Below are 27,718 nucleotides of genomic sequence, written 5' to 3'. Positions count from 1 at the left end.
TCGGGAAGGCATTCAGAAGCAGAGTGTGATGTGTGTGTGTGTGTGTGTGTATGTGTGTGTGCTATATTAAAGTGGTTGCCCTGTCTCCAGAGAGTCAGTGATGTGAGGATTAAAAACCTTTTAAAATTTCCTCAAAATAGGTTTGAAATAAGACATCTCCAGCGAGCTCTATGTGGCCCTGACCACATCAAGCTGTGTGCATGCACTGTGGAGAAGAGAAGAGAAGAGAAGAGAAGAGAAGAGAAGAGAAGAGAAGAGAAGAGAAGAGAGATGAAATGCTTTGGGAAAGGTCTGCAGAAGCACCAGTGAGCTTGTCCTCCAGGCTTTAACCTGGCTCACAATACAGGGAAGGGGAGCAAGAAGGAGAGAGAGGGGGAGAGGGAAAGAGAGAGAGAAGAAAGGGAGACAGAGAGCTGCCCTGTGAAAAATGTGAAACGACACATCAGTGAAAAGCAGATCAAAAACCGTTCACCTTCCCAACACTGCTTTTTAAGACCCCTGTTGGGAGTTCATCCTTTGACCAGTCAGTCAGAGAAAAGCAGAGACAGATGGAAGGAGAACATGTGAATGTGAGAGAGGAAGAAAGAGAGCGCTTGTTGTACCATATAGAGAAGCAAGGGCAGTGTGTTACTGTGTGAGTGAAAGGAGAGAGGAAAAAAATCCAAGACAGGACCCAGTTTTGGCAACGTAGCTTGTGGTTGCTAAGTAACGGTCTTTGAGGGCAGAAGAAGCGCCTCTTTGAGGTCGTTCCTCTCAAAATGAACAACTTACACACCGTCCCACCACCTCCGACTCCACCGCTTCTCTGCTTTTTCTGCTCCTCTCCCCTGGTGGGGGCGGGGGGTGGGGCATTTCCTCAACAGTTTGTGAATGCTGGCAAAGCAAGGAAAAGCAATTCATAGTCACCATTTTTTTTTCAGTGAACAAAGCAGCCAAAAGTGCAGACACAAATTTAAAGTGAAGCACCTCCTTGGTGTTATTTTTCTGCAGTGTCTTTTTCTAAAGCACAGAGCTGGCTCTGTCCTAAACAGGCCACAAGCAGCAAGCTAAGCAATAACAAAAGAAAACAACTCCAATTCCAGACAGTTTTCATACGACAGAACAGTGTTGGTATACGGGAGACATGAGTACACCTGTGTATTTTATTTGTAAAAGGTACAGTCTTATTGGCCATCCCAGTCCTCTTTCACAGGAGCTGCAGTTCAATGGTAGTACAGCATAAGATCACTTCAGCATCAATTTGATGTCAGAACAAAACCAAGGTGTTCAACTTTTCAATTACCATAAAAAATAAAAATAAAATATTCATTGATTCAATAAAAGAGAGCAAAACATTTAGGTAAAGGATACTTAACAGAAAAAAAGGGAACATTTTATGCTGTGTGCAATTTTTCAAATGCATGAAACTGACACACTATACCAGCTGATTAAAATTCAACCCATTAAATATTCAGTGCTTTAGTACTGCCAACCCAGATATTGCCTCATCTGTTTCAGTGGCCTATCTGGGTCTTTTTTGGATAAATGACTGCTGCCCACTGCAAACGAACAGAGCCATCGAGTGAACCGATGCACAGCTGGGCTCTGTGTCCCTAATAAGCCATTAATATTGCAGATGCCTCACAAGCACTAATGAGCAACAATGAAGGGTCATGCAGCATCATAATTCACCACATCTGGCTGAGGATATTTCTCCGTCTATTGCCGTCAACAGCAGCCTCATAATGACACCAGACAAAAGAGGGAAGACGTGATAAATTAATCACCGCCATGACCATCATCGCCAGCTTTGTGTGCTCTTTTGTTTCAGTGTTTCTCATTTGAAGTGGATGCTAAATGGGGCTGTGATTTACGTGGTTCAGAGCACAGGCAGGGCATGTGTTTCTTGAGTTGAGTCTCTAGGGAGGAGGATGGTTCTGTGCCGATATGGCTGAACCCCTAGTTAGCAGATGTGCACTAACAAGTCATTTAGCGCCGTTGCAAATATTTGAAACAGTACTGATTGAGTTAATGTTATGAGTCACGGGGGATTTGTCGACATCATTTTACCTCTGGAACACTTAATATAGCAAATCCAATCTCACCTTGAGGGCCAGGCTCGTTAACCTATCTTAGTGCTCGTGTGTGCATTTTTAGACACAAACCTGGAATGCATCTTGAGTCTAAGACACTATGCAAGCAATGGATGCAGTTAAAATACTTTAAAACGCATATGGAACTGTGATTGTATTGATATTATCGAAGTAGAGTTTAATTGTGACTGCAGAGGTGGATCACTGTTTTTTTTTTTGTGAACAATAAAGGTGTTATTGTTGAGCTCAATGTAGCTACAGCAGCTCAAATATTAAATACCAGGAGGAAGCAATTTCAAAACACAGACTAATACACCATCTTGCAGTAGAATTTCCCAAATAATTCCCCATGGAGCTGAAGCAAGATTGCAGCAGCGGTGCAATAAGAATGCAAAACTTCAGTCATGCCTACATTTGCACAGAGCTGGATTTCCCAACAAGCGTTGTGACAACCTGGGTGACTAGCTGTGGAATAAAGCTGATTTTAATGATACCATAGTGCAGAGAAAGTGCTAGAGCAAAGTGCACGTCCCACACATTGTTCTGTGTAACCCTGCAACACAGACTGGCATGACCTTTCACATCTAAAAGGGAAGGTGCTCAACCAAAGGACTAAACCATTATAAAGGTTTAAAGGGGTAATTAGGCCACGGACTTTATCTCCTTGACAACACTGTGCAGCTGTTATATATTATCCTCCACTTGAGATCGGCACTGATGCCCATTCACTTCCAATTCAACCAGTTCAAAACATAAATGTAAACAATGATAGAGCATTCATTCTCAATCATTTCTCTGTAGACTGGATAAGAGTATTCTTTCCCAGCAGGACATTGTTAAACTTGAAAGAAAACTCACCTCCAGTTTTGACTGAACTGAAAGTGAACAGAGACCAAGCATGCTGACTTCAGTCTAAAGGGAACCTCTCGCAGCCAAATTAGACAACAGGACCTCAGCCGGCTCGACTGTAGCACAGAGCCATAAAACAGACAGCAATAAAATACGTTTACAGGCTTGGCAGAGGAATATGGAAATTTTCTGGGGAAAAAAAAACAACATATGACGATGATGATGATAAATCTTATAAAAGGCATCGTAGGCCCATGAATAATTTTTTTTCTCCCCTTCTGTTGACATACCTGTCTGTCCGGTGTCTTTGAATCCTCTGATAAAAGTTGGTTAGAGTGACAACCAACCAAAATGAATTAAGTTAAGTTAACCCTGACTGGTAAGACATTATGCAGCTCAAGAAACAGCAGCGGACAAAATTAGCCCTGAATTGCCCTGGCAATTCAAAACATAACATATTTATAGGTTTAAGTTAAGATATATATAAAAAGCTGTTATCAGACAAAGGGGAAAGTCTATACGCAGGTTTGATAAGGCTGTCGGCTTGTGATACAGAACCATTACGGGGCAATAGTTATTACTTGTGTTATCTTAAAGCATGATAGCTTATCAGTGTTGGACACCACTGAAAACAGCAAGGATGTTTTTTTTAAAAAGTTTGTAACAACAGTAAGTGTTACGAAGTGAAGTGTGGCTGACGGCACCACAGTATTTGTTGTAATGGGACACCACAACAAAATGTGCTCACCTCTCAGCAAAGTACAATGTGACACATTACAACATAACACTAGATAATGGGGGGACTCATAAATTACTGCTAGTACGTGAGCTGCGATGCTTACAACCACTGATTATCATTAAATAACGTGTGCCTGAGTCTGGGATGATTATGATGTTATGCCAGATCGGGGCCAAGATGATAGGAACAGGAATGGGTGCTCATAATGTACTTTTCTGTTTGTTGAATGCAGAGGGGTCACATAAAGCTTTTCAAACACATTTCTGTTGAAAAGGGGACAACTTTGTTCAAGATTTCATACGCTGGGAACAAATACACTCAGAAGCTGAATGCTCCAAGGCCTCAGTCTATTGTTATTCTTCCCCCAAATACAGTACAGATCAGTCCAAAAAACATAAACAGCAGAAACAAATAAATACCTTAACACTCAACAGTGTTTTTGATAAACATGTTCCAGTTCCTTGGATTTGTGTTGTTGTTTTTTTTTTTTACACATAAAATACATACAGTACTTATTTATTTCTTTTGACGAACACATACTGTGTTTTATAATATTTTCATATGTACATTTTCAGTAGTCTTTACATAGATAGTATTTCAGCACAGTTCAAGAACTCCAAACCACAAGAGGGAACAGAGATGCATTCAAGCAGCTAAAAGAAATGAAAAATGAAAAAAAAAAAAAAAAAAAATCAATCTTTTGGCTTGTAGGTCAGTGTGCTACAGTGTTCTTCTCTCACTTGAATTGACTGACATCAAACCTGTGTCAAACAGTACTTGCAAATGCTTAGCCACGGTGCCAGATGGGTGAGGTTGGCCCCATGGTGCGATACAGTACAATGAGAGGCAGAAACTATCTCAAGGTCAAGTTACCTTTTCTGTGACCAACAGAACATGGTTTGCAAAGATTTAGCTCCGGTCTGATTGATATGCATCGAAAATTTGCTTCTTGTCAGTACGTAGACAGCTGCACTGACAGATCAATTCAATGTTTCGCAAATGTCATTGTAAAGTATCGCACCCAAATGACACTTAAAATACAAGTCACACTTTGGTTTTCCTTTATTTACATTGTCTTACACGGTGACTGCCTTGGTGTTCATATCCTTTTGTAATCCATGCATGACTCACTTGTCTCACTTCTTTTACTCTCATGTCTCTCTACTATCAGCTCTTAAACAGCCTCCTCTTCAAGGGCGCTCTTGTCTAATATTATCCTGTCACAATTAAATCCCACTGGCTTCCAAAAGGTTGAAGTACTGCTGCAGCCATGATGCATGTAGATGATGCCTCCGGTTTTAACACCTCGCATGGAAACTGAGAGAAAGCCTGTCTAACCAATTTGATGTGCTGATCTCTACCACAATGCCTCTCAGTGTGCTGCACATTTAATTTACTGCAACTGTGAGCCACTGCTTTCCAGTCTTAGGTCAGAAACCAAACCGTAGACTCGATGCGTGCTGGCAAGCTTTCATATTACTGAGCGCTCTCCCTGTTGTTCCAGTGTATGTGTAAAGAAGATTGGTAAAGCATACTAACGCTTCCCTGCTAGATTAAAGTCAGCTTGCCACAGGGATAACCCTTCAGATTGAAATTATGAAAAGAAAAAATCCACACGGCAAAGCTTTTTACTCACAACACAGTGCAAGATTGCATTAATACCCAGATTTAAGGCTCAATACCAATATGCACTAGCACACCACACACACCTCAGTGTATTTCATGGCTATATATTGGTAGAAAAAGCATGAAATTATTAAGAACGGCATGAATGAACCGTGCATTGACCATTCTTACAGTCTATGTAACACACCAGGGCTTGCACACTGGTGCGCAGCCTAATCTAATTGCATATAGGCATACCACTATATAGACCTTTAAATGCAGAGCAGGCAAGACATTCACTCCTTTGCTCCAGGCAAGATGATAAAAAGTAGTTCTACTGGGAACTCAGGCCTGGATATATTGCATACTTAAAGCAGAGGGTAAACCCCTCTGAAAAACCCACCAGCCAAACTATTGATTTTTTTTTTTCCACTCTGGTTTCACACGTACAGAAGCATACTGAGCAGGTAGAGACAAAGACAGAAGCAATCAAGCACATTGATTTTCAACATTCACTTGGTAAACTAGCAAGTAGTCCAGATTATAGCAACAACACAGCGGCACAGTTTTATTTGAAGACTATCGTTTTTTCTCAGCTGTCCTCAATCGGACCCACAGTGTAAAGGTGTGTCATCCAGACCAAGTCATGAAGAGAGGAGAGAAGAGGAGAGCAGAGGAGAGGAGAGGAGAGAAGAGAAGACAAGAGAAGAGAAGAGAGGTGCATTATTTTTACGGCCAAGCAGGCTTTTCGACATGGACGCAGCCAGCATGGTGGCAGATCACTAGTGTCTGTAACAAATGGATTAGAAGCAAATCCCAGGAGAGAAAATTTCAGCGCTGTTCAGGTAATCCCATGGATTTTCAGATGCAGAGACCCAGGAAGAAATGGATGCTCTCAACGCCTCCTACTGATCAACTAGTCATACAACAAAATGTCAATGAGGTACCAGGAAGCGGTTTCACTCCCTGAACTGCCTCTGCCTCAAGTAAAGTAAGCAAGCTTTCCTCAGGACAGAACTTTTCATGGGATGGTTGCCAATCTCAGTGTACAAGTGCATCTCTCTGGGCAGGACACTAGTCCTCTGTCAGGGAAGAAAGCAAAGGCTTCCACATAAATAAAGGTTTACTGATAAAAAATAAAATTAAAAACCAAAAATCACATTGCTCTTCTTCTACTGAGGGTGTTGCGATGGCTCTACAAGCCCCCTCACTACCAGGGCCAGGTATCAGGAAAACCATAACTCTCTGTATCATATTGGTATAAGCTCTCTGTAACAGTATTGATGCAGATTTATTAAAAAAGAACTGGTAACGGATTTAAGCACTGGAACTGGAATCTGTATGAACAAAGCTCCAACAATGCCAAGCCCTTTTGCCACCATCCAAAGTCTATAAAGTAACACAGGCATCTTGTCGAGCAGGGAGGTCAAAGAGGCTGCTAACAGTAAAGGGACATCCTGCTCCGCCGCATAGCCTCGCTGATTAGGTAGGCCGGGCTGACCTCCGGTTCTTCTGTCATCACCACAATGTTCTGCCACTCTCCGCACTGGTTGGATTTCTTGATGGTATCCACCACGCAAAGAGCGTAAAGACAGTCCTCAAAGGTGGCGGCCATTGTCAGAGGCCTTCCGTCCCACGTCCGCCGGTCGTCCTGGTCCTGAAAGGCCTGCCGCACAGCCTGGATCATGCGGATCGTTCCTGTGAGATACGGGGACGGGATGTCACTGAAGGCCTTCTCTGGTAAGGAGGCCTTCTCAAGAGGAGTGTTGTCTTTGAGTAGGAGTTCTGGACCACCACCACTTCCTCCTCCTCCGCTGTTCTTTTGTCCGTACAGGTCCGTCCCGGTGACCGTTAACCTCCCGACAGTCCCGACAACAATCACCTCCTGCCGGAACTCGCCGGGCACGTTGAAGTTGAGTGTGACGGTGCAGCAGGCTCCTCCCTCAAGTACCATCTGAAACGTGCAGAAGTCGTCGCTGGTGATCTGACGGATGCCCCGGATGTGATCCGTCTGTTTGACGAACGTCTTGAGGAAGCCGTGGACCTTCACTGCGCGCTGGCCCGTCAGAAACGTCAGCAGGTCGATGATGTAGCTGCCCACCGAGTGCAGGCCGCCGCCGCCCATCAGGTCATCACAGCTCCAGTTGTACTTCTTCCCCAGCAGACTCCCACTGTGGACCTGTGAGGCAGAGAAGAGAGAGCTTGATTGACTTGATCATATTAAAATTCAAGTCCAATTCAAATCAAAACATTTATTTATGTGAAAGGTCCACTTTCCTTCTTGGATGCTACATAAGCCTAAGGAAAGGATTCAAGTTTTATGACAGAATCCACTTGTTGCATTTCACAGGGATGTAATCTGGACTAGATGAGGATAGCATTAGAAAGAGAAAAACTGGCAAACTGACATCAAATTGAAAGAAGAGGGCTCAAGCCGCCCCATCAGGTAGCATGAACCCTTCTGAAATTTCCTTAAGCAAGACAATGAATCCCTGCCAGCGTGTAGGGTGCTGTTCTTTAGCTGCACCTGACCTTCACCAAAAAGAGAAAATCCCTATTGTGGCTGGTACAGTATCATATTAGCAACAGATGAATCTCCATAAAAAATGCATTCTTTATTTCTGTTATACCTGGGCCTCGCAGACCAGAAGCTCTCCGATGTATCCTTCCTCTAACAGCTCCTTCATGCGAACGAAGGCCGGCAAGAAACGCAGCACATTACCCATGATGCTCAGCAACTTGGGGTAGTACTGGGCTGCTGACATCATTCGGAAGGCGTCCAGAGGTGTGGCTGTCCGATCGCAGATGACGTTCTTGCCAATACCTTTGGAGAGGAGGGAGAGAGTTCAGATTGAGCCATTGTGTTGTTTTGATGGCTCGTCTGCTGTTGTGACAGCTCTGCTCATCGTCTACATGGAAATGTTAACTCATCTTGGAGACAACAGGGAGGGAGAGTGTGTGGGTAGCGAACAGAAGAAGGAGAGGGAAAGGGAGACATAAAGTCCTGAGCATTAGCAACAGACTCAGACTCAATATCCTCTTGAGCATGAAAACATCCCCTGAAGAAACAATGCAGTGCTGCCAAATCTGGCAACTCCCAAAATAGCTGACTCAAGAATTCCTAAACTTTCTGGGCTTTCTCCTTGGAGTCAGGAGACCTTTACAACAAAGAGGATTCTTGCAATAAGACCCAATGCACATTGCATTATTTGTGCGTATTGTCCATAGGCTTTGGTAAAAGGACAGACATTCTCATTTAAAAGCCTACTTCAGTAATAGCTAATAAAGTATCATGGAGAGGATTTGTTGACACTGCTGCACGTAATGTAGACATGATAATGGATACATTAAAATCACAATTAATGGCAGGAGTGTGTACTGTTATATTTTCAGCTCATTGACACGTGTGGTACATCAAGTGCTTCCATCACACTTGACCGATCACAGCCCATAATAAATACACAACATTCAACCATGTGAACAAAACAAAGGTTATGATGGAGATGCAGGCAGGGAAACTTTACATAGAGAGTCTTTGGAAAAACATAATTATGGTCAAAGTGGAAAAGAACAGATCAACCAAGCGTTACTGAGGAATGCCATTACTGTGTTGTTATGCAGCGCATTACTTAAGATGTTAGAATTTTCATGTGCCATTTGGAGATACTTTGGTTTTCAACTAGATATAGCCATGATGCTATTGTCAACATGTGTGTTATTTATGTCCAAGATGCCTTCAGAAGCAGTGAATATAGACCCATAATACAATAACCAGAATGCTACATTCCACAAAGCGAGAAATGAATCTCTGAGTTTCATTTAAAAGGGATTTACAGCTGGCAGGCATGCAAGATGTTGCAGCCGGACTGCCTCACTCTAATTGAAGGCTGCACTGCTCAGAGATTTGGAGCCAGTCTTCACTGCTATTACCGGAGGCCTGACAGAAGGTTGCCACAAGAGAGAGGGGTGTAGGGTGTAGGGGAGAGAGAGAGAAGAAGCGGATGAGGAAGAGAGAGAGAGAGCGCCTATCGGCACTTCAAGAAACCTCATTAAAATCACTTCTTTAATTCCCACACACATCAAAAGGTCCAGTGGTGCTGCCATAACCTCATTAAGCACAGCTAAGAGAAAAGGTTGGCTAGTAATGCAGTGAGAGACAGAGCAACAGCCATTTCCTTTTTTACTGGATAATGGACACAGACAGTAAAGATGGCAAGGACAGAGTAGACGGGATGCAGCACAGATCCTGAGCTAGATCTGAACTTGACCCTTCAGTGAGCACATGGCCTCTGTTTTAGGAAGCAACGAAAGAGAATGAAGCCACAAAAAAAAAGAAAAAGAACAAAAAAGTCGTCAAAGGGAAGCAGTGCAGTGGCGGCAATATCCAAACGTGTCAGTTAAAGTCAAAGCGCTGCATGGAGACAGAGAGCCGGGCCGACCCATTAACTCCAAGTTACCATGACACCATTTTGCTCAAGGACAAATACAGCAGCTTGTAACCCCAAGCCATTTCATTACTGCTTCCACAACTGCAGGGCAACAGTTCACACTGAATCATAGCACATAATGGATTGGACTGGTGGAGACAAGCTTTCATACATCTGAGCTGATCAGCCTGATGCTCCAAGTTAAAGGTGGACACTGTGACCGACTATCTTAGTGCCGTGTGCTCCTGAAAAAGGAAGAAACTAGGGTCAGACCGATATCTTGGGCTGACATCTACCTTTTCTTTTCTGAATATCAGACATTCGTATGTCTGTGTACTCTAGCTCTTTTTAAAGAATTTTAGTATTTTTTTTTTAAAGTATCTGTCCCATCTTTTTATTTTCCAATTTCCAGTTTCCCTTTGTACATTTTGTTTACTGAAATATTTCATTAAAATGAGATTTACTCTAATTATAGTTTCCTTGTTTAATTTGACCATAGTCAATTTCAAATTTAAAAGATACTGACTGCTGGCAATAAATATTGGTTATTGGCAGCCTCAGTTAAAAAATAATCAGTATCAGTCTTAAAAAACAAACAAACAAAAAAAAAAAACACACTGGTTCTCAACATGAGACTGACCCTTAAGGCAAAAAACTTGAAACTAGAAGAGTGTAACTGGCATTTTGGGCAAAATGAGATTTATATGTCACATTAAAGTGTGGTGTATCTCTCTATTTTGTGTATTTATGTGCTTGTGCAGCAACATTATCATTACGCAAAGATAGTCATGACAGTCAATCAAAGTTAGTTCCACCAGTTTTTTTTTTAGCTCACGTGCCAAGTTTCACCTGCAACATATCTCAATAAAGGGGTAGTGCCCCGGGTTGGAGGTGTTCACTATCAACTTGTGATGGCCCTTGGTATAGGCTAAAAGACACCAGGTAGCACATAAGGGAGTAAAACACATCCTGCGTGCTGGACCTGAGTCCCGGCCTCTGGTCACCCCAAAAACACAAACTAAGTACATGCCCACATATCAGGGGCACCCCTCTGCATACACACTCCGGCAGCTCCCGGAGTGTGAAAAGCAAAATGCCGCCTTACTTGCAGTTCCAGGAGAATTTTGGATGGGGGGGGGGGGGGTGATTTTTTTTTGGAACTGAAACTTCCCATGCTAATCTGCCATTAGCTCAAATCGGCTAGGCCCGGCAAGGCTAGGAAATTAATCCCTCTGACCCAGTTCTGAGGAACGCCACAGGAGCCCCCACCCGCCACCCAACCCCTGCAGACAAAACCAAGCCACAACAGTGCACCCCCCTCCACTTCCTTTTGGCTGGGCCACACACACACACACACACACACACACACACACACACACACACACCCATTGGAAAGATGCATAGCCCCAGGTCTGGCCCTTCTGGGTAAATGCTAAATGCTCTTGACTGATTTAACAACTTGGCACTCACTGACTTTTATGGCTTAACAGAACAATAGCTCGGCTACTGGAATGCTTAACAGCTGATTATACTCATCTGCAGCCATTTCCTACATAACATGACATGACATAACATAATATAACATACAAATTTACATTATACATCTACTGATAATATGTGCTTTGCTCAACACTGCGCCTCTTCCAGGTCTTATATAAAAATAGTTGTAAAAGGTTGAATAAACACTAAAGCCAACAGAGATAATATAACAGTGCAATTCCAAGCCAGACTGTTAATGCCATGTCATTTCAGCGCGGCCTTCCCTTCACCTGTCAGGCTCTCGCTGTGACCTTTACAGAGATAAAAGCAGCTCGTCTTCAGATCAACAATGACCTTTCACCCCCCTCACTCTGACAGCTCGAAGCTGGCTTAGACAGGTCGTCTTGTTGAGTCATCAAAGCTACTCATCAATAGCCAACGCGAGAGAGATTAAGAGGATATATTCTGTGTGTCTGTGTGTGTGTCTGTGTGTCCAATAGATGATGGAAGACGCTACCTTACCCAAGAAGTAAGGTAAACCACAATAGCTGAAACCAGCAGCTTAAGCTTAAGTGATACTTGATCCTGCAGTAAACCTAGTAACGGTAGGACAACAGTGGTAGCGGGGACAGAAATACAGAAATGTATGAAGGGGTGCATGAGGACTGGACAGGAATAAAAACAAGTTGAGAGATCATGAAAGGAAAAGAAAAATGTGTGGACTGCGAGCAAGTGACGACGTCGCAATAGCTGGAGGATGAAGCATGCAAGGCGTATTGTGGTCCATGCAGAGAATGCTGGGAGTGATAGACTGACATAAAGAGAGAAAGTGTGTGTGTTTGGCCAGAAAAGCTCCCATAACCCCTCCCACTCCCTCCGTCACCCACATCACTCTCACACACACAGTGCAGATCAGTTGGCCCTTAAACTCTAAGGGGCGAAAACACACTCAGATATATTCGTTTACAGCAAATACATAAATGATGTGCAAAATGTATTCACATTAACAATCAAACAGAAGATTTTGATGTAACTTGAGGGAATAATGGCACTGTGTTTTGGTACATTCAAAACTGACTGGCCAAAAGGAGGCGCTACAATTATATGTCACACTGTATTTGATACTGGCAGGCGCACCGGGCATCCACATCGTGTGTAAGTGAGTTAATTGTTTGTTTGTTGTGGCTCAACAATAAAATGAGAGCATGTTTTTATTGTTTTGGGAAGGTTTGGGTTAGTCATGTGCTGCTAAATGAATCATACAAACTACACTAACAGTGTGGTCTGTGCTATCTAGAGACCAGAGTTAGGTTATATAAGTAGCCATAGATCACACTGGGAGCTGGTGTTAGTGAAATAACCTCAGTAACTCGGTGATAGCTGGGGTGAAGTGGAGCTCAATTCACAGGTAACGCTCATGGCCCAGTGGGAGACCAGTAATGGAGCAGAAAAGCCTCCAGCATAGCAGCTCAGTCCCTCACTATCAATAATGCATATATAAATCTAACCAAGAGACTTCAAAGAGCCCACTGAGAGAGAGAGGGAGAGAGAGAGAGAGAGAGAGAGAGAGAGAACCGTGGTAACCCCAAAGAACACTTTTCAAAAAGATAGTATACAACTATCAAAACAAAACTATACATGTAAGTTCCTACGGGCATATTACAGTGATACCATAAAAGATAATATAAATATTTTAGGGCAGTGGGTCACAATAAACTCACTGTGAACACAGGCACTCTATCCCTCAAGTGATACCATTATGACACCAATAGGAGATAAAAACAACTATTATGATCATATCAGCATGAGCTTAGAATTGAGTGGTGCAGAAACACATTAAATCTTACAGAAATATTATAATGATAACATAGGAGATAGAAACACCATTAAGCACTATAAGGTCACTGAAAACTCACTACTGAGCGCCACAGACATACTACCATTCCCGAAAGGAACGTTAAAGAAAAAAGACAAAATACATTTCCTGGAAGTGGAACAAAATCTCACATTTAAATGGCTGCAAAGATGTTACTAGTTGGTTGCTAGGTGATTACAAGTGGTTGCTATGGTATTAGTAGATGTTTCTAAGGATTACTAAGGGGATGCTATGATTTTTTTAGCTGGTTGGTAGGGTAAATTATGTGGTTACAAGGGCATACTAGATGGTTGCTAGGGTGTACAAAGTGGTTGATAAGGTGTACAAGGTGGCTGCTAGTGTGTATTAGGTGGTTGCTATGGTGTGCTAGATGGTGGCTAGGGTGTATTTGGTGGCTTATAGTGTGTAGTAGGTGGTTGCTACAGTGTGCTAGATGGTGGCTATAGGGTGTAGTAGGTGGTTGCTAGTGTGTATTAGGTGGTTGCTAGGGTGTACTAGATGGTGGCTAGGGCAAGTGGTTGCTAGATGATTACAACTAGTTGCTTTGGCATCAATAGATGAGTAAAAAGGATTTGTAAGTGGTTGACAGGGTGCTTTTTAGGTGGTTGCTAGGGTGTACTAGGTGGTTGAAGTTGTAGTTGTGGTAGTAGCAGAAATAAAAGCAGAAAATGGTAGGTAGTATTGTTAGAAATACAGTATTAGCAGTAGTAGTAATGGTGTGTGATATGTGTGTGTGAACATCTGACCCGGTAATTTTATTAGGAAGGCAGCTATTTTGAGGGAAGGTAAGGGAAAAAAAAGAGAAAAATAGCAGCATGACGTATCTGATCCATGTACAACATGATGAGGGCTACAAGGCAGACATTTTGCACAGCAGGTGGTATCCTAGAATGGTTCCTATACATCACTCTTTGATTTCTGTGTCGATGGGGAAAAACGCTTCCATCAGCAGCAGAGAGTGGTGCAAGACTGCTCTCCATGCCTTCGGGTGCTTTTGATGTACAGAGAGCTCTGACATCCTGTCAAAAAGAATCAGCTAACCTCCCTGACTGAAATCCCATCCTGACATTTCACAGACGTCAGCTCCCAAACGTTTTGAATAACTCCAGAGCCAACATTTTTACCATGGTTAAGCATGTTCTCTGCCCAGGGTATCGCCTTTACCTTTTATCAGACAGAAAAAGAGACACAGACATAGACACAAAGAGAGAGAGAGTTTGACAGTGAATACAATCCCACCTGATGACATCACATTATATTATATATTTTACAGAAGAAAAAGGAACTGTGGGCAAGGTTTGACACGGTTGGAGCTCTAAATGACTCAGACAGGTACTTTGCCACACAATAAACTCAAATTATTACATGTACTAGACACTAGAAATGCTCATTTCTCTTACAGAACATGCAGCGACCTCATTTCTGCATCACTCTCCAGTGAAAAATAAGAAATCAATTACTCTGTTAATTGAGCTGAACAGATGGGGAGACAGGCATTATAATTAGATGAATGGAACAGTTTAATTGAACTGAAGTGAATGACTGAATGTTTATTAAAGGTGCTATACGTACAATTTTAACATCAGTAAATCACTGCCACATTACATTCGAGACACTGGTAAGATTACCTTAAACAAATAATAGCACTGAGAACACTGGCAGCATCTACACAGCAATGTGCTACGCTTTAGTGATGCATGTGGCTAAATCTTATTTGAAATTAACCTAAATGAATTAAATTGAACGGCAAATTGGACACTCAAGGCCTTCAATCGAAACATGGGCAGTGTTCCCTCCTTTTAAAATACAAGCAGGAAAAACTGGTTGCACCTCCTTGCGGGAAAACGGAGAGATAAACATGAAGATACAGTGATAAATGAAGAGAGAGAGACGGAGAGAGAGAAACAGCGACGGGGGCAAAAGACAGCAGCTGCATCATTATGACTGAAGGCCAAGTCTGTCCCCGGCTCGGCGCTCCTCCCTGCTCATCACAGCCGTCCTGCATGGCTACACCATATTGTAATGCACACCCATTTCCACTGTGCCAGACACACACGGCATGGCCTTGAAAGGAGAGAGATAAGGCTCGGGAGAGGGGATTTAATGGTGACGATATACACACATACACGCCATCAGACGTCTGAGGGTTTGTGCACACACACACACACACCTCCAGTGACTGTGCACAGATGTGGTAATGCTCAGGAAGGAAGGGCAGCATGTCAGGCTGGGGTGAAGTGAGGGTGGAGCCGACAGCCAAGCAGTAGCATGTACCGTAGCGTGTTATTACTCATTGTTTATTGTTGAGCATTTTATCATTACTGAGTGCAAATATGCCACAGCGACAGTGATCTTTCTTCCAGTCACTTCCCACTTGAATTTATTTGACTTGACTCACAGATTGGAAGGAAGCTCTTGTCTCTATAAAAAGCGGTGAGCCTCACCTCCTGTGTGGATGGTGAAAAACTCCTCTGTAATACCAGCCTGTGGCAACAGCTGGACTGAGGAAAAAAAACAAAACAAAAAAACAGGTGGATTAACAAGGATGATAAATGCATCAGTGTGACAGCTCACACAATAGGCTCTCCACTTGAGGATGCCATAAATAGACAAAGTCAGGGAAAACTGCTCGGTGGCAATCCTGGCGATAGCGATCTGCGATGCTGTCACATGGCCGCGCCTCTGCAAGACGGCGGTCAAGAGGAACAGACAGACCGAGTGATTAGGGAGGCGCCTCTTACATTCCTGAGACGTATCTCAGCAGTGTGTAGGGTAGTGTGGTTTGGGGAGACGATTTGTGTTAGGCTTCGACGTGTCCTTTTGTGCGACCGACTCAAATAAAAGGCATTGTTAACGTACAGTATGTTATCTCGGAGAGTATCACGAGGCACGTGTTATGCCAAAACACGCTCATATGTGTGTTGAGAATGACACCTCCTGTTAAAGAGTGAACAGATTCACACTTGCAGGGATACACCAGTGGTTTTATTCCTCAACATGATATTAATTCAGCTTTCCAGGGCAGATTTTCAACTGTGAAACAAAATGAAGTGATGATTCTCAACACAGAGACATCCTGTATTAAAGTTAAAGGAATACTCCACCACAATAGATGGAAGGATACATGTGTTCAGCGGTTATAGTTCCACTTCTCCTAACATGTCTCTTTTTTAAGTTTCAAGATGTGTATTTCAAATACACATGATCACTTTTCACTTTGACTGAGCCGGGCTAACGACTCCCATAGACTTCAAGTGTTTATGCTAAGCTAAAACAAAATGCTCCCCACAGGAACTGAATTACTGGATGTACAGAGGTGAAAATGGTATTAAACATCTTGTCTCAGGCTGGGTAAGTCGATAAAAAGGGTTTGAACAACCTGTGCCATTTTCGATTCACCATCACCCAGGGATACAACATAGTGATTCAGCCCACATTCGGTTCATGACAGTTTTTACACTTGCTGTTCCACCCAGTGTCTTGTTCCTCTAGCCTACAGGAAGTGATGTGTTTCATGTTTCCAACAGCAGCCGCAATTTGTTTCGAAGAAATAGAATAAGAACTGGGTATTGGCATCAATGATCAATCAATCAAAGGGTCAAAGTGACAAGGAAAAGAACACAGGTGTCAACAGACAAGCCAAAGAGAAAGACGTCAGTGTCCCGCCCACACTCTGACTAACAGGTCATCTCTGGGAATGGCAGTGCTCAAACACCACAGCAATGACACTTAGCACTGAAGATGCTATGCGAATAAAAACAAAACCAAAAAAAACGATGATCTGTAAATTCTAGGAAATGAAAAATACCACAAATCTTGAGATGATTACACTCTGGCGCAGGCATCATGATAATATTGCACTGGGAGCTCTCTGATGGCTCCGACAGTGAATCATGACCTCAATACATCACAGTGCAAGCAAAGCATGAAGTGAAGTCCCAGTTGATTTCCACCCTTCTCACAGTCAGCTCGTGTATACACAGCAAAACGTAGATTCCCACACATATTCCTACAGTGGATGCTCATTTTACGAAGACCCTGGCACCAAGGAAAGCAAGTCCAAGCTGCAGCGAGCAGCATGGAAATATTCACTCACAGACTCCCCGACAGGTTCAGAGCTGAGTGATGCAGGGGAAGAGCAGAACACTGGACGCATTCACCAGCTGAACTGCATGTCTGTCTGCTTTGGAAAACAGTCTCTGAGTGTGTGTGTGTGATTATCCACATGCATGATGTGTGTATGGCGGTGCTGACACCAGACAAAGGGGAGTGAGTGGGCCTGAAAGATCACAGAGTGTCACCCACTGCTAAACCCCTGGAAAAATAATTAGTTTTGTCTATTCAGACAGGGGAGGTGGAAATCTTCTGAGAAACACACACACACACACACACATGCGCGATAAGAGTGTAATCAACCAAGGCATTCCCAAATATTCAAAGAAACACTATCGCCTAATTCTTGCAGATAAGAGAGAATGGGCTGCTTTGTGGTTTGGCTGATAACAAAAATTAGCACTGAAGCCAAAATATTCTCAAGATTGACTGACAGAGGGTCTGATATGAAAAAAAAAAATAAGAAGAAGAAACATGAGCAACAAATGGCCTTGGAAGGGAATGTGTTATTACACACAGAGGGATGTTGGCTCTCTAATGGAGGGAAAAACACAAAAAATGTAATGTCTGACTCTGTTGGGAAATTTTGATCTGGACTAATGCTGTGATTCGCTGTCATAGCAGGCAGAGGTGGGACTCATTCATTTGTCACTTCATTTTTTTCCCCAAAATTCAACAATTGTGACATTTTCATGAAACCCTGCCTAAATGTGAAAGTGAGGTGAACGTTGCACTGAGAGCAATCTCACATTCATATCAACCGGTGAATCAAATCTTCAGTGTGTTACAGTGGATCGCCTGCTGCATTTCTCAATGAAATGAAAAGGACCTGAAATGAAAAGACATGGGGTTCGTGCACATCACCTGACTTGGGAGGCAACGAGGAAAATAAACCAGACGTCCAGAGACCCGGGGAAACAGGCCGGGCTCATATTTCTGCTGATTATCCCAAATGAAATTTAGCTTAAAGCAATTACACAGCAAGGAAGAGGAGGGAGGTAGAGGCAGACACAGGGAGCTGGGCATTTCTTGTGAGGGTGGCGTTCCTGTCAGATGTGAATCAAACCGAACAAGCTTCCTGCTGACTAATTTGCCTTTATTGTGCGACTGGCGTGCACGTTCCGTCTGGAATTAGCATGTAAATAGCGACCTTGATAGCAGCGATGAATGAACACAACTCGACGGGCACGGCGAGGCTTGCCTTTCCTGTTGCTGAAACAAAAGAGCTGAAAAGTCGCCTCTCTGGAGTAGCAGAGGGAATGGTTACATCACGAATCAACCGCTTTTACTTCCGCCTTCATTTTACCATCATTTCATTTCATTTCATAATCTCAATATACAAAGATTGGTTTTTAGAGATGCAAGTCCAGAGACTCAGCACACAAAAATCCTGCCTTCTCCCCTTCGTATGAACCTCACCTTCATGGTTTAGGTTTATGTGAATTTATCGGTCTGGTTTTTAAAGTTAATGGGGTCAATGGATGGATTTAGTGGGTAAAATCTGCATGCTTACAGCTTTCATCCAGATTTGCTCCACAGAAAGACAATTAGGTGTAGTGTGGAAAGACCATGGTCTGAATATGAAAAAAATACTCATGTGTGCTGTGCGATGGGATTCAGAGTTTGGCCTTGAGGCATTTCAGATTGGACAAAGAGGCTTTCCTGAAAATCGACCGTGTCCAGCTGCAGTATGGGTCATATAAAGCAGGTTTTACTGATTGGACAAGTAAAAATGCTTTTTGTGGTTTTGCTTTATTTTTTAAAAAGACACTCTGCACTGATTGGAGTGCTAAAAAAAAAAAAAAAAAAAATCAGCATTTTGCATTTAGATGAGTGTGTCTGCATTGTGGCTCCAAGTCCATTAGCACACAGTGGATCCTGCAAAAATGAATGATGCAGAGCATTAGTCTCACTTAGCCGGCTTTCCCCCCTCCAGCTAATGCCCTCGAGCGGCAAGGAGTTTAGCATTCCTAAATGTGTTTAAGTGCTACCATTAACCCCTGCACCAGACCGGCTGGCTGTCTACCACACGGGCGGAGAGGAACCAGAGGAGCGGCTTCAGCATCGCCCGGGCCACGTGCTTCCTGATGCAGGCACCAAAAGCACATGGGGAAAGCAAGGAGTGGCTTTGACGATGGGTGTGTGTGTGTGTGTGTGTGTGTGTATGTGTGTGTGTGCACAGCAGGCGACCATGTCAGCACATGAAAATAAACCACTACACAATGGAAAGGCCAAACCACAGTCACACTTTAATGCTTATAATTTGTAGTATTCTTTATGGAATGTAATGTCGTGCATGAAAATGGGGCATTTCTGAGAAAGTGCATGCATTTTATATAAAGTTCAAATTTAATGGTGATCAAAGAGTTGAGGTATAGTTCACATACCTTTTTATCCATCACCTGTAACAACTGCAGGAACCGCTGAAGCAAAGGCTCCTGTGATAACATGCTAAACGCTGCATGTGGTAACCTACAGCTCACCGTTTATGTGCTTTGACAGTTAGCGGTGATATCACGCTGCTGTTTAAACACACCATATGCAAAGGCCATTATAGGTGTCAGTGTGTGATCGGGCCTCCACCTGCACCCCTATTTGTCCTCCAGGGTCCAATTAACTGAGCTGAACCTCTAGCCCCCGCGCACACACACAGCATCCTAATCAGCACACTTCCCCTCACGGCCCTGATGATAACACGCACACACACAACTGAGACAAATAAAACATGGCTGCCAGACACAGCCGCTCTCTCTCTCTCTCTCTCTCTCTCCCTCTCTCTCTCTCTCTCCACACAAAGAAGCCATTTAAAACGTCTTTCAAGCCATTTGCATTTTACAGTCAAAACACCGTTTACAGGCCTCGGTCAGGTGCAGGTCGAGTGGAAAAGCCTTCCTCGGCATACTTGTTTTTGCAAGTGGCAAATTAAAGCGATTCAAGCCGCAGTTCAGCTCATTTTCATGCTAATGAATGTGTGGGACGGTAACTTATTGGATTGTGTAAATTACCCATGCTTATTCCTGTGAATTCTCTCCAATTAATTAGTGTGACAGAATAAATGTCAGGCCATTGGAAGCTGCTTTCAGGCGCTGGCAAAAAATATTGTTCAGGCCCAGCAATGTGTGAGTAACTGGTCACAACACAACTCACATGTAGTAAAACCTGCAATGCACAACAGCGACTGAGGCAGCCAGCGGTCATCAATAATATATAGGTAATTGAGTCTTTGTCCCTTAGAAATGCTGCTGTGACTGCTCTCATTTTCTGGTGACAGCCTTTGGTCACCCCTATTTATACATCAAAATCAAAGGGGTGGGAAGCTCATAAATTATGTCAATATAACCCTTGCATGTCGCTTGTATATTGTATTTTAATTTGTCATTCCCTGTGATCAGAGAAGCAACCACAACCAACAGCAATATTCCATTTGAGAGGGAACGGGAAGCTTTCCGTTGCTGCAGTCTCACATTTTGATCACAGCTGGTAAGACAGGTGTGTTGCAAAAGGTTTCCAATCAAAAAACAGACTTGAGAGCAAACCTATCGACACGTCAATCAATAAATGTTTTATTGTAAGTAAAATACTTGTGATTGACTTGTGATTGAAATCCAAGTCTAAGACTTTTGTTTGAATCCCAAATTTGTGCTCGCTGTTGAGCTGCATCTTGTGGGCGGGACCTACGCTGAAACATGTCTCATTGGCCAGTCTCGATTGGAGTGACAGTTACTCACAACTTTACTTTGCTTGCAATAAAAGCTTTTTTTGACTGCAGTGTTGATAGTTTTGCTTTCAGATCTAATTTTTGACTGCAAACCTATTCTGTTTGATTCCATAATAAAGAGACTAAAAAACACTTCATACAATATTATCATTTCTCATCTTTCAGTAGAATCATATAGTGATGATAAGGTGGTTTTGCGATATCGTGACACACTCATGCTCCATTAAGTATTCTAAGGAATATTATTTGACATTGCTCAATAGGAGGGTATTATTGCTCAACGGGATGAACATTAATGTGGTGACTGAACATGATCTGCATACACAAGTCGCGTTGTGATAAATTAATATCAAGAAGAAAAATCCTTGTAACTATCATGGCAATGAGTTCAACCCTAATTTTCATATAAAAATTGTGCAAAGTTCAAGTTCAGCTTCAAGTTTCTTGAGAGCACTTAATCACTGTTGCAGTCTCTGAAGCATTTACAGTCCCACAGCTTATAGAAAACAAAATGACACCCCTGACCTGAAAAATCATGACGGCCGAGAAAAAACTCCAGCACAACCCCAGAAGCCAAAAAAGGAAAAATGGAAGAAATCGTGTGAAGCATCACAAAGAAAGCGAAGCCCCTTCCAGGCATAGTGCAGCTTTAATTTAAACCATCCTTCTTTAGATCCTAGTGCATCAGTCCACCCACCTACCCCTCCTTTCATTCTCTATCTAGCTCTCAGTATTTCTCAGTGGATCTGAGCAAAGATTAATGCAGAGACAATAAAGAAAAAGGAGGCCGGTCTTCTAGCCACAGTCAGTCTCAATCAGAGGTGAGGGGCGTGGAGAGGATTTGGCCGTTTGGGACAACTCAGGCTTTGAGGAACATGTAGTCGTCTTTTCTGGTGGCTTTTGTCGGGGCCATGAAGGGCATCTTTCACACGCGGCGGCTGAGGAGTGAACGAAGGAGGCGGCAGGGAGACGCTCTGCATGCTGATGCTGGACGAGCCGCAGAGCCCGCACTTACTGGACACTATGGACGAGTTCAGAGACATAGCTCACACTGCTCATCCACCGCTCAGTCTCCACCTTTAACTCACATGCAGCCACACGTGCACACACACACACACACACACTCACATTCAAACTACCTCAAGAGCACATGACTAGTTACACATGACTGTTATTCAGTTTATTGCTAATATTGCAGGCATGAGATGTTGGAGAAAAGACAAAGAAGTGGAAGAGAAACAAGGTCTTCCACTTTAAAATAATCAACTTCATTTGCCGATCTGTTGTCAGCATTTCATGAACTTATTCTTTCTAAGGTCATACAATCAATACATTTACATATTAACACAACAATAGGCCCTAATGGATATTTCTTGCTAGTAAAATATGATTGTCCAAAGATACAAACACTTAAAGTTCCAATCAAGGGAAGAAAATGAAAGAAAAACTTACTGTCATGGCTTCTAAACTACAAAATATTTTTTTTTCCATATTGCACAGCAACAAAACTCATCTGTGCAGTGTGCAATTGTAATGATAAACCCACTAATGTGACCAGCATGACTGCACAAGTTAAAGGACAGCCTCTTTGCCTTCAAATGACAAAGAAATGGGAAAATAGAAGAAAAGCAAAAGGCTAATAAATCAAGAATTTGATACAAAACCCTTGGTATAAAAGAAACAATAAAGAAATCTACACAATACAAGGATCTCAACAATAACAATAAATCTAACCCACAATAAGAAAATCAATTAGGGGCGGTGGTGTGGAACAATACCTTCAAAGTATTTACAGAAGAGGGAAAAAAAATCAATGTTGTAAGCAACATATTGTGCTTTATTTAATTGTCAAATCATCTAATCTGCACCCTGCACCACATCAGGGCTCGTATGCCTGACTGTGGTTTTACAGTAAGGAGCGGTGACAAGTGGAGTGAACCAGAGTGCACCAGGCACCATTTCACGTGATGAGAAGCTCCTAAACGAGCCGCGCCACAGTCTGCGTACGGCCCTGATGGGAGAGGAAACACTTGTACAATGAATCGACACTATAATAAAGGACAGCGAGGCCTCGTTAACAGGCATTAATGTCCTGAGGCGCACAGGCAGCCCAGTGACTTCAGGCACAACCTAACTGATGCAGACGTCTTCATTGAGTCCCGTTGGCCACGGGGCAAAGACGCTCCCTTTGAACAGCTGTGTGCCGCCGCGGCCTCGCCATTATACGCCTCACTGTCAGGGCTATTCTGGAGAGGACGGCTATAGATGAACTTCCCTCTTTTATTCAGAGAAAAAGAGGGGAGGAGGGAAGGGCAAACAAAAAACAAAAAAAAAAAAACACGGATGCTTGGTTGAGGCAGGGTTGTTGGCATGGCGATGACCTCCCCCTCCTTTTTTTGCCACCAGGGTCAAGAAAGGAAAGGAGGAGAAAGGAGAGAGGAGGGAGGTGGGAGGAGATCATGGAGAGACACGGATGGGGGAGGCAACAAATTGAATTTGGAGACAGAAAAGCAAGAACAGAGACTGGCAATAAATATTTGTGGGGTGGAGGGAGGCACACATAGTGATAACTTACAAATAAAAGCCGTACATTTTTCACACTAGGCATAGAACAATTACCAGTTTTACTGTAAATTGGATAAAATGAGCTACAATTTTACAAACTATGACAATAACGTCATCATCAAACAGTCATTTCTTGTTATTATCATTATCATATTGTCTAACTTGCTACAAGCTTAAAGTGAATGGAGGCTTTGAGTTAGTACTGCCTGCTCATGTAAGGCTGGGCGATACGAACACAATCAATATTATATCGATATTGCATCATGAGACTAGATATTGTCTGGGATTTTGGATGCCATAATATTAAGATATGGCATAAGTGATGCCTTTTTCTGGTTTTAAATGCTGCATTACAATGAGTGGATGTAACTTTGTGAACTTACTTGACTGTTCCGGCTGGTGGCTGGCTGGATTATTCACCTTTAGCCATTGGCATGTCTATTTATCAAAAATCTCATTCATCCAAAATTCCAATAAATATTTGGTGAGATTCATCCTTACAATATTGTCACAATTTCGATATCTAGGTATTTGGTCAAAAATATCATGACACTTGATTTTGTCCATTTTGCCCAGCCCCACGTCATGATACCCATGATTTTGAATTTTCTCAACGTCTCATCTCTAATTCTGTGCTACACCTCATCCAACAGCAGGGTGAACACAGTATTCTTTAAAAGCTGTCAGGGATTACAAATTACAAGTCAGAAACATATTTTCACTGAGGTCACTGGTATCACAGCTGAGGGGAAGCAGTGTTTCCTGACTTTCCTGCTAATGCCATCCGTTTACCATCCCTGGTGCCAGCTGAGAACTGGTCTCATGTGCCTCCAGTCTGAGGCTCTGAATCAGTAACATGAGACTGAGATCAACACTGATGTTACATAAATCACCCACGACGACCTCCAACAACTGTCAGCACATCGCTCCCTCCTGACAAGTTGAAATACTCGCCCTCATATCTTTTTGTGACCATTTGGTGCTGCTGAAATCTAATTTGGCTGTGAGTCCACAGATTGGTTTGGAGGGTTTTACTCACTGGACCAACTTTAGCCTGGGCACAGCAGATAGAGGGGCAATACAATGATTCACTTATGAGTGGCGCCGGTGGGGTTTGAGATAAACAGCAAGGCGCTGTGAACAATCTGACACGCACAAACAAAAAGTTTAGCACTCAAAGTGTCCTTGAGACAAACACTGAATGCCAAGTTAGCAGTTAGTTAGTTGTGAAAGACCGTTTGCAACCGTTTTTTGGAGTGGACTGTTTCAAGCCTTATTTGACTGAGCTGGTTTCTGAGGCTCCGTGTGTCCTGCTGGACCGCGTTGAAGCGAGCTGCAGTAGAGCAGAGAGTTTTTTTTATTTACATGCAGAAATGACAGGTGTCAACATTTTAATACAACCTGGGCTGAAAAACACTGAACCTTTCCTGTAATGCCCACATGCTTTGACACAAGTGAAGTCATGCACATATGTAAAAACTGGTGCTGTAGCTCTAAAAGATGTGACAAAGAAGATAGGTGTGTGTTGGATTTTTTCAGCTCAGCATAAATACCCAGAAAAAAAAAAAAAAATCTCATGAAAAAAGTATTTAGTATAGAAAAATAGTGTAGATATTGTACAGGAAAATAACATTTATAGAAAAATAGATTAAAGTTCATTCTGAATACAAAGAAGATAGGTGTGTGTTGGATTTTTTCAGCTCAGCATAAATACCAAAAAAAAAAAAAAAAAAAAAAAAAAATCTCATGAAAAAAGCATTTAGTATAGAAAAATAGTGTAGATATTGTACAGGAAAATAACATTTATAGAAAAATAGATTAAAGTTCATTCTGAATACATAACTGGTCTTTTATATAGAAAATTTATAACATCTGAACTTGAATTCATTTTATGCCCTCAATGCTTTATGGTTTAATGAAGACTTTATTGGTTATAGTTACTGCATGTGGCTGATTATTGTTTTTATTGTATGTTTCCTTGGATCGCTCACCTTTTTCTGATACTCATCTTAGTGCGGCAGCGCTCCTCGGACAGCTCACTGGCATTGTTTGTTTCTGACAATAAGCAGCTGCAAATGACAGCGAGCTGGCAGAGACGATGCCACGGCACGGAGCGCACAGAGACGAGCAGATGTCCTGTGGTGGCTCTCTGCCGCCGAGGTGCAGCAGACATCTCTCATTTCGGAGAAAATCTCTGAGGCTGCCAGGAGACGCAGCTGTGGCTTGCATGACTTTGAATAGCTAAGGAGATAAACCTTGCCCTTTACTGCATGCAAAACAGTCCATGTTCCCATCAGGCATCTGATCTGATGTCGCCGCGCGTTACCGTGCCACAGTGGATCTGCCATCTGAACTGATTTCACATGTATTTCAATTTCTATCACACACCGATTTCTGCGTGTTCACTTGTACTGCCTACGCATCTGATCAGCCATTTTAGATTTTCACTAATGGCCTAAGGTTCATATGGAAAACACGTCTTGACTTCCTTTAACCTTTTGAAACCTGAGCAGATTCATGTGATGTCATTTGAAAAACATGGGGAAAAAAAAGGCAATGAGCAACTTTACAAGGAATGACCCCAAATCAACAAGAAATTAGTAAAAAGTTACAATAAAATGATCCAAAAACCAGCAAAAAAAGCAACAAAAAAGTCCTGATTAAAAAAATAGCCAAAAATTTACTGTGATATAATTTTAAATGCATAATTATAGTGCTTATGAATTGTTTCTCTAGATTTTTGATCATTTTCTAATGATAACTTTGAGAGAAATCAAGCCATGTTGTTCAGGTTTCACAGCGTTAAATGCTTGTGAAAAGCGTCCACTGCGTTCACACGCCTTTCACAAGCATTTCAACACAAGAAATGTGATTAGGGTCCAGGTCTCAGTGAAACATGCTCGTGGTGTCACTTTGTTGTTTTTGTCACTGCAGGCGAGTTTGATTTGGGTGATATGGACAAAATGAAAGATCATGATATGTTTGATGGAATTCATCGATACTAATACTGTAACATATGTTAATATTAACACTGTTGAAACGATTACTGGAGCTTTCATAAGATGTGTACATACAAGACATTTTACATTATCAATGTGGATATGAAGACCAGGCAGGTAGACAGTCTGGTAAGTTTAGAAAATTGTATTTCTTCATCTTGTGTCCTGTTGCAATATTTTTATAATATTGATGTATCACCCAACCCCAACACAAGCCTGGGCAGATACAGGATTGTGGCTGGCTGATGAGCCTGGGAGGCTGCAGAGAATGTGATTTCTCCTCTCTTTCAGGAAAAGCGTCTCTCCTATCTGAAGGGAGACACTACCTGCTTCCTTGCGTGTTCCTGTCACATCCCTGCTGCTGACTAACTGACAGGCGGGCTGAGTCACGGCAAGAGAGCCGAGTGTTTATGTCTGTGCTCGGCCCCTTGTGCTGTGACTAAGCTGTGCATGAAAACAAGCTGGACTGCTCTTTCTGACGACAGCGAGAGGGATGGGAGAGACATGAGCACCAGCCCAACGGGAAATTTAAACAGATGGCAAACCCAGTTAAAAATCTATCCTCATCATCCATCAAGATTTGAGAATTTAAAAATCAGTCAGTCAGTCCAGTGGAGAACAGCAGGTGCAGTTGCCGCCTGGCAGTCAAACAGGGCTGGGAATAAAACCTGAGGTCATGCTCTGATTACATGCAATATGTTTATACCCGTAGGACTTTACAATAACTCATTCTGATGCACATATTTTTATATTTCTTATTTCGTATAATTTTAATCAGCTGACAGACCTCTCCAGCATAGAAAGGGTTTACAGGTTCTTGTGTCATGTTTTCTCACACTGAATGATGACGACAAAAAAAGTGAGAAGTCATAGATTTTCATTTCTCATCCCTAGAAGAAATGAACAGACTGCAGAGAGGTGGTTGTGGTGGGAGGGTCTTTGTTTGTCAGGTATTCCCTCTGTCCGTCCGTCCATGCCTTCAGCAGTCAGATGCAAACTCAGCAGAGCAGATTCCCTTCCACTTCTCATGCACGGGAGCACAGAGAGAGACAGTAGCTAGTAAAAAGTTCCTGCATGTCATAATCTTTTTTTTCCCTGCGACCTGTATGCTGTTTGACATGTCTTTACGGATATATTCACGTCTGGGTGCATTAACACACATTCTGGCTGCCTATCTGCACGTGTCAAAACAGCGACCTGAACGCCCTCCAGATACCAACAACTGGAGTCTGGCTGCTTCCCTCGCTGAGCCATTTTCACTTTTTCAAGCTCCTAA

The 27,718-nt window shown here is 42.6% G+C and overlaps 1 protein-coding gene and 1 long non-coding RNA gene across 2 annotated transcripts in view; one reads left to right on the top strand and one right to left on the bottom strand.

The window, feature by feature from the left end:
* Positions 1 to 1,173: 1,173 nt before the first annotated feature.
* On the top strand, positions 1,174 to 26,015 carry LOC115378680 (uncharacterized). Its single transcript, XR_003930154.1, has 4 exons — positions 1,174 to 1,264; positions 8,122 to 8,128; positions 13,617 to 13,625; positions 26,005 to 26,015. It is a non-coding gene; the product is annotated as an uncharacterized LOC115378680 (long non-coding RNA).
* The window catches only part of gfod1 (glucose-fructose oxidoreductase domain containing 1), a 36,024-nt gene continuing 10,506 nt past the window's right edge, over positions 2,201 to 27,718 (bottom strand). The window contains exons 2-3 of the mRNA XM_030079095.1: positions 7,896 to 8,089; positions 2,201 to 7,444 (exon numbers count right to left, since the gene is read on the bottom strand). Coding sequence (XP_029934955.1) covers positions 6,704 to 7,444; positions 7,896 to 8,089 — 935 coding nt within the window. The 3' untranslated portion in view covers positions 2,201 to 6,703. The remainder of the gene's footprint in view (positions 7,445 to 7,895; positions 8,090 to 27,718) is intronic.

Source organism: Myripristis murdjan, chromosome 20, assembly GCF_902150065.1.
Source record: "Myripristis murdjan chromosome 20, fMyrMur1.1, whole genome shotgun sequence".
Classification (NCBI taxonomy): domain Eukaryota; kingdom Metazoa; phylum Chordata; class Actinopteri; order Holocentriformes; family Holocentridae; genus Myripristis; species Myripristis murdjan.
This window is presented reverse-complemented; position numbering and strand designations above follow the sequence as displayed.